The sequence below is a fragment of the Microplitis demolitor genome, chromosome 2 (genome assembly GCF_026212275.2).
Source record: "Microplitis demolitor isolate Queensland-Clemson2020A chromosome 2, iyMicDemo2.1a, whole genome shotgun sequence".
Classification (NCBI taxonomy): Eukaryota; Metazoa; Arthropoda; class Insecta; order Hymenoptera; family Braconidae; genus Microplitis; species Microplitis demolitor.
In genome coordinates this window covers 11,732,677-11,741,249 of record NC_068546.1, presented here as the reverse complement: position 1 = coordinate 11,741,249, position 8,573 = coordinate 11,732,677, and the positions used below count along the sequence as shown (strand labels likewise).

The 8,573-nt window shown below is 32.4% G+C and overlaps 1 protein-coding gene across 1 annotated transcript; it reads left to right on the top strand.

Annotated features, from left to right (window-relative positions):
* Positions 1 to 3,246: 3,246 nt before the first annotated feature.
* On the top strand, positions 3,247 to 5,469 carry LOC128667340 (uncharacterized). The gene has a single exon (XM_053737000.1). The coding sequence runs from the start codon at positions 3,247 to 3,249 to the stop codon at positions 5,467 to 5,469; it is 2,223 nt and encodes a 740-aa protein (XP_053592975.1).
* Positions 5,470 to 8,573: the final 3,104 nt, after the last annotated feature.

Genomic DNA, 8,573 nt, shown 5'->3' with positions numbered 1-8,573 from the left:
TGGATTTTTCGATAACCATCACGTATGCTACCCCCTCCCCCCAACGTTGCCATGGTAACCGTTGCCATGGTTACTGTTATTATGGTTATCAAGGTGGTTACCATGGTAACCGTTGTTATAATAACTGTCAAAATGAATAAATTGTAATAACAAATTCAGTTGTCAATTTAATTCAGAGGAATCATTAGAATAAAAGTAGAAAGATATTAAATACTAATATTCTATAAATCATCTACAGTATTATTTTATATAATGTTAGGCAAATATATTTTGATTTCAAATTTTCTACTAGGTCGATTCAGTCTAAACTATTGGTTAGTTAATCATTTTTCTTCTGAAAGTTATAGGTCAAAATTAACACATAATTGTAAGATTCTAAAATGGTTTAAAAAAGTAATATTATAAAAAAAAAATATAAAAACGGTTGGCCTTAAAGGTCATTCCTGCAACTTCCCGTTAATTTTATATTTAAGCGCTCAAAATTGTACTTACTCCGAGCTCAAAAATCTGGTAAAAGTTTAATATAACATTATTTCTTAAATTCTAAAACCAAAATACTTTTGAATGAATTAACCGATTTTTACGCGATTGGTGGCATTCGACGCAGTTTTTCAGGCCTCATAAAGAGTCTTTGAGTTTTAATCGATCGAAGTATGAATTTCGATATAATTCAGAAAAAACATTTTTTTCTGTTTTTTTTTTTCGACAACGATAACTCATAAAAGAATGAATCGATTGTGACCGGGCTAGCGGCGATCGACGTGGTTTCTTGATGTTGAGAGCTGATTAGTTTTTGGAATTGATCAGTAGTCGTTTAAAAGTGATTCTATAAAAACCACATTTAAAAAAAAAATTTTTTTGTAGTATTTTTGAGATTTCTCAAAATATACCGGTTCGAATCGGTATAAATTGTATTTAAAATCTAAGTTTGGTCGAGCCCTTTCGGATGGCACCAACCGAGATCAAATCGGTCGAGCCGTTCAAAAGTTATAAGAGGTTTACATACGGCCACACACACACACACACACACACACACACACACACACACACACACACACACACACACACACACACACATACATAAAGATATACGGACATCACTGCGGAAACATTCGGGGAGACTTCCTAGGACCTCAAAACGTCAACATCCGTTTAAAACTCGATTTTCTGAAAAAGGAGTAAAATTAATAACTTTCCGATTTTTCAGCGGGATGTTAAAAATGTTGTGTGAAATACGCGATTAACTTTGTATTGAAGACTTGAACATAAAACGATAATAAAACTATTAGAGATCGGAAAGAGTATATCAAATAATAATAATTATTCAATTTTATTTATTTCAAACACACTTTCTATAAGTTAATGAATCTTAGATTATTAATCATCATAAAATGGTATTTGACGCAATTTATTGTAAATAATTCATTTGTGATTACTAATAACTATTAGTAATCGAAAATGAATTATAACTATAATGATATTGAAGTTGGCTTTAGATAAATGAATTATATCATGATATGCTTGAGAGAATAAATGAATAAATTTCAAAATTAAATCGCTGTCACGATATTTACAAAGAAAAATTTTAATAATTAAAAAAATTTTGGTATTTATACGTATTCGACGCTAATTTAAATAATTAAGATATCCATTCTTTATTATGGTTACTTCAATTGAGTATATGTCAATTATATTTTATTTATTGTTTTTAATTCAAGTAAGTCTTCATGAAAATTTTTTTATCATTTTTTCTAAAGTTTCCAGTTGGTAAGTGTTTATTTAAATTTATCAAAAAATTTTTTATTACTTTACTAATTCTGATTTTATCAATTTACATGAAAATTTAAATTTTACATTTAATGCGATAATAGTTTTTAATTACGAACTTCTGTTAATTTTCAGTTCAGTAAATTTTATTTTTTTTAAAGTATATTTTGAAATAAACATAGTATTTTATTATCGATAAATATTTAAAGTATAATTGAAAAAATTATTTAATATATATTCATCATAATGGATGTAGAATATATTTTGATAGATGGAATACTTACTCCTATTAATGTTATAAAAATTAATGGTGATGGAGCATGTTTATTTTCTTCTTTATCTTTACTGGTTTACGGTAATGTATTAATGGCTAATAAAATGAGAAATATTATTGTTTCTCATGTCATTAACAACTGGGATAGATTCAAATCTTATACTGTTATGTCATCTGGCGAGAATTATGATTCAGTAGGTTTATACTTTACCGAAATGTCTAAACGAAACACATATGGATCTATTTGTAAAATTATGGCAGCCGCAGAGATATTTCCATATCGGTTTGAAGTGTATCAAGGTGATTGCATTATAGCTTCCGTTGGTGAAGCAATTCGAGGTGTAAAAAGGTTACGTTTTACGGGGCATGATAATAATGGTCACTACGATGTTTATCTTTCGGTGCTTGCATCAAAAATTACAGGTAATAACTATATAAGTGGGGGTAGTGTAAAACAAAATGGAGAAAATGTGTCATTTTCGGTGCCTAAAAATCAAGAAAATGTGTCAATGAGTTTTTTATCGTATAAATTAATTCCTAACGTTGCTTCATCGTGTTTAAATTTAAATAGTGATAATTATGATAAACAAAGTGATGAAAATGTATCATTTTTAGTGCCTCAAACTCAAGAAAATATATTAGCGGAAGTTTTACTACCTCAATTAATTCCTAACGTTGAATTACAAAGTTCAAGTGAATCAGTTATTAATGATGTGAATCCCCTTCAATCAAATGGGAGAAAAAAAAGGAGGAAAAGAGTCAACTATACAATTAGAAAGAGACAATTGCGACAAGCCACTTTAAATTACACTCATCGTAATCCTGATGTACATAGAAAGGCGACAAAAAAATACGCTTCTAATAACCCTCATGTTAGTCGTGCAGCTACAACTAAGTACAACGAGAAACGATTACAAATTAAATTAATGTCTTGAACTTTGAAAGCTTTATCTGGCCTTAGTTATGAACCGAGTATTGACTATCAAAATGATAAAATTGTAAATCTTGGGCATCGATTACCCTGTTCTTGGTGTCGTGCTTTGAAATGGAAGGATGAGGCTGAAGGAATGTGCTGTAGTGGTGGTAAAGTTCAGCTTCCTACTCTTCAACGCTACCCAGAGCCTTTACATAGTCTTTTAACTCATCAGCACCCAATCTCAGAACATTTTCTTTCTTCTCTTCGAAAGTATAATGGGTGCTTTCAAATGACGTCTTTTGGATCAAAAGAGGTAAAGGAGGGTAGTTTTATGCCAACATTTAAAGTGCAGGGACAAGTCTACCATAGGATAGGAAGCCTTATGGTAGAAAATAATCAACAACCATCATTTCTCCAAATATACTTTGTTGGTGATGATAATCGTGAAAGAGAAATTCGTTGTGGGATCTGTCCTGGTATTAAGCCAGAGTTAATTCACCAACTTCAAAATTTGCTTCATGAACACCATCAATACATTAAAGATTTTAAGGTTGCTATTGAATCAGTTCCTAAGAATCAGAAAGAGTTTCAGGTTATAATTAATGCTGATAAAAAGCCTCCGAGTGAACATCGAGGTCGTTTCAATGCTCAAATGGCTAAAGAAGTAGCAGTTATCATCGTTGGACAAAATTTTGAAAAGAGAAATATCATCCTGAACAGCAGAGACGATAAGTTAAAGCGAATCAGTGAAATCCATCGCGCGTATGATACTTTACAATATCCTCTGATGTTCTGTCGTGGAGAAGATGGCTATCACATTAATATTCCTAAGCGTGATGAAAAAACTAAGCGTCCTCTAAATAAGACCGTGTCAGCTTCTGAGTTTTACAGTTATAGAATAATGGAGCGTAATGGAGAAGAAAATCATTTACTTTTATTTCGCACTCTATTAAATCAATTTTTGGTTGATATGTATGCGAAAATTGAAACTGAACGACTTAATTGGATTCGTAACCATCAAACAAACTTACGAAGTGAAGAATACGTTCACCTTAAAGACGCTTTAACGAAAACCGACGGTCAGATAACAGAAATAGGTAAAATGGTTGAGCTGCCATCTTCTTTTACTGGTGGGCCACGATACATGCATGAACGAACTCAAGATGCTATGACTTATGTACGTCATTTCGGACGTCCAGACTTATTTATTACGTTCACTTGCAATCCAAAATGGAAAGAAATTGAAGAGCTTTTAGTTCAAGGCCAAAAATCTCACGATAGACGTGACTTAATAGTAAGAATTTTTCACGTGAAAATTAAGCATATGATGAATCTTCTGACAAAAGGTTGCATTTTTGGCAAAACGAAGTGTCATATGTATACTGTGGAATGGCAGAAACGTGGACTTCCTCACATTCATATCCTTCTGTGGTTAGAAGAAAAGTTGAGACCAGAATCTATTGATAAGGTAATTAGTGCTGAACTGCCTAATCAAGATCAAGATCAAGAACTATATGAAATAATAAAAACAAATATGATTCACGGTCCATGTGGTTCTTTTAATAGAAATTCTCCTTGTATGGTGGATGGTTCATGCACGAAAAAATATCCAAAACATTTTATAAAGGAAACCCAAACAGGAGAAGATGGATATCCTAAATATCGTCGGCGATCTCCTGAAGATGGTGGAGTAACAACAATAATAAATGGAATTAATATAGACAATCGATGGGTGGTACCGTATAACCCTGTCCTGTGTCGTACATTCAAAGCTCATATAAATGTTGGAGTTTGCAACTCAGTGAAATCAATTAAATATATTTGTAAGTATATAAATAAGGGATCTGATCAAGCAGCATTCACTGTTGGAGATCTTGATGAAGTGACAAAGTATGAAGCAGGACGATACATTAGCACTTCTGAGGCAGTTTGGCGAATACTGAGTTTTCCTATCCACGAGAGATTCCCTCCAGTTATGCATCTTGCTGTACATTTAGAAAATGGTCAACGAGTTTTTTTTAATGAAAATAATATACTCAATCAGATCAACAATTCCAAAACAACACTTATGGCTTTTTTTGAACTCTGTAAAGTGGACAATTTTGCGAAAAAATTATTATATTGTGAAGTTCCAGCTTATTATGTCTGGAGAAAACACCAGTTTCACAGAAGAAACCAAGGAAAAATTGTGCCAGGTTATTTAGGTATAAAAAAAGATCATGTTTTAGGCAGAGTGTATACTATCCATCCTACCAATACTGAATGTTATTACCTCCGTCTTCTTTTGCATGAAGTTCGCGGTCCAGAGTCATTTACGGCTTTAAGAACTATAAAAGATGTAATCTATCCTACATTTCAAGAAGCTTGCAGAGTAATGGGATTGCTCGAAGACGATGCTCATTGGGATCAAACTTTAGCAGAAGTCTCAATTTCTGATTCATCTTACAAAATACGTGAATTGTTTGCTGTTATGTTAGTTTTTTGCCAAGTTGGAGATCCGATTAAATTATGAGATAAATATCGAGATATTTTCACGGACGATATTAAAAGACGAATGAGTAGGAATCGCGAAAACTCTGAGTTATGTCGGTAAATTGCCAGATAAAAAATATTATGGATATAGCACTATGACGGACAAAGCGCAGTGTGAATTTGATGAATGGTATAATCCTATAGAAAAAAACAATTATAAATTTAATTTTAACATTGAACTTGTAAAATATTGTCAAATAGATGTAGCTATATTAAGACGAGCATGCTCGTACTTTCGACAATTGATGTTAAAATATTGGAATATTTGTCCCTTTACGGATTATATAACAATAGCGTCTATTTGTATGGGTGCCTTCAAGAAAAATATTTGAAAGGACCAACAAATCGGCCTTATACCTGCAAACGGTTACCGTAGATGTGTAAATCAATCGAGAGTTGCTCTAGAATGGTTATGTTGGAAAGAAAAAGAATTAGATACAGTAATTATACACGCCGGAAGACAATCAGAGTATTGAACATATTCAGGTGTTTACTTAGATGGCTACCGTAAAGATCCTACAAATAACTCAGAATATGCTTATCAATTTCATGGCTGCTACTGGCATGGCTGTCCCAACTGCTTTCCACACAATAGAGATAAATTTATTCATAAATTATCGAATGAAACATTAAATACAAGATACACAAACACACTTGATATCCGGAATAGAATAAAAAACGATGGTTATATACTAGGAGAAATATGGGAATGCGAATTTTTAGCTTTAAAAAAATCAAACCCTGAAATTATGAAGTTTATAAATTCTTCAGAATTTTTGTCGTATAAACCTTTAGATCCGCGTGATGCATTTTTTGGAGGGCGTACAGGCAATACAGCGATTTATTATGAATGCAATGAAAATGAAAAAATAAATTTTGTCGATGTGTGTTCATTATATCCGTATATTTTAAAAACTGGTTTATACCCTGTGGGGCATCCTACAATATGTTTTGGCGAAGAATGTAATTTGTTCATTCAAAATAATAATGATATAAATCATGTAGAAGGCCTGATAAAATGTTCAATTTTACCGCCAGGTCAATCGTATCACCCTGTTTTACCTGTAAAATCTCACGGTAAACTTATGTTTCCGCTTTGTCGCACGTGTTGTGACACTATGAATCAAGATGATTGTGAGCATACAGACGAGGAACGCGAGTTGATAGGTACATGAGTTACGTGCGAATTAAAAGAAGCATTGAAACATGGTTATAAAATAAATGAAATATGGAATTATGCATTTACAAAATATGATCCTATAACTAATGAAGGGGGAATTTTTACAGATTACATAAATCCAAGTTATAAGCAAAAAACAGAAGCATCGGGTTACCCTTCAGAATGTATTACTGAAGAACAAAAACAAAAATTTCTTGACGACTTTTATGCAGTGGAACGTATACGGTTAGACCCACAAAATATAGAAAATAACCCCGGTTTGAGGGCTTTAGCAAAAATTACGTTAAATTCATTATGGGGTAAGTTTGGTCAACGTGAAAATATGAATTAATGTGAAATAGTACGAGAGAAAAGTAGATATGATGAGTTAATGTTTAACCCGCGAATAGAAGTTACATCGGTCTTTGATGTGACTGAAACACTAATGATTATTAACTGGCGCTATCGTAATGACGATTTTGAATCCTCACCGAACGTCAATGTTGTTATTGCTGCATACACAACAGCTCAAGCACGTCTCGAGCTATTCAAATATCTCTGTATACTTGGAGAGCGTGTATTGTATTTCGATACAGACTCTGTCATCTATAGAAGTACTTTAAATTCAAATGAATACGAACCACCGACAGGTAATTTCTTGGGAAATTTAACAAATGAGTTAACTAGTTACGGCACAGATAGTTTCATAAAATCTTTTGTGTCAGGAGGTCCTAAATTTTATGGACACCGTGTGAAAAACCCTCAAACTGGTCAAATTTCTGAATGCTGTAAAATAAAAGGTATACGTCTGAATTCTAGTACAAATAATAAAATTAATTTTGATGCAATATGTCAACTCATACGAAAAGAAATAAATGATATAAAAATTAATACACGTTCTATAAGACGTACGAAAGTCCACCAGGTAATGTCGCGTGATGAAATAAAAACTGTAACTGTAACTTCAACTAAACGACGATGGGTTAGTGATAGTATATCATATCCTTATGGTTATAAAAGACAGAGAAATTCATAGTTGTGATATATAATTTTATAAGAATAGAAAAAATAAAACAAAATGTATTGAATTATTTAAAGCTCATATTAAAAATTGTTGTAGTGTAAATATTTTTCAATAAAAACATACTCTTTAAAATGCGTTTATTTATTTATAAAATCAATAAGTGTTTCAAGCTCCCTGCGGACCCTTCTTCGTTCCCCCTTAATCCTATAAATAGATTTAGTTTAATTTTTTGTCATCATTCTACAATACGTTTTTGCACAGTCAATATCAACATGTCGCGTAATTCAGCTTCTGAAAATTTACGTAAATTTGGTGAAAAGTATTCATCATCGTCGTCGTCGTCCTCAAGTAGTAATAAGTATACACCAGGAAGTTTGAATGGTGAAAAGTACAACGGTTCCGGGAATAGTGGTAAATACGGTGCCGTAGGTAGTGAACGTAAACAAAATTAATGATATGGATGTACGTTGGAAACATCCATTTACAGCTATTGTGTGTGGCCCTACGGGGTGTGGGAAAACTGTTTTTGTTAAAAGGTTTCTCAAAGAACTCGATCAAATTGTAGATATTATGTTCAATAAAATAATTTTTTACTATGCAGAGTGGCAGTCAGGATACACTGATTACATCAACATAGACTTTCGTGAAGGCTTACCAAACTCAAATGACTTTACTAATGACAATTTACCAAAATTAGTGATTCTTGATGATTTAATGCGCGAAGCAGCAAACAGTGGTGGCGCTGCTGTAGTTGATCTTTTTACTAAAGGTAGCCATCATAGAAATTTAAGTGTTATATTTATTTCCCAAAATTTATTTCATCAAGGAAAAGGTCAACGGGACATTTTATTAAATACTAATTATATCATAATTTTTAAAAATTCACGTGACAGAGCCCAAA

Excerpts from the sequence above, each read along its gene's own strand:
- LOC128667340 (XM_053737000.1), top strand. The coding sequence starts at position 3,247 with ATGACGTCTTTTGGATCAAAAGAGGTAAAGGAGGGTAGTTTTATGCCA.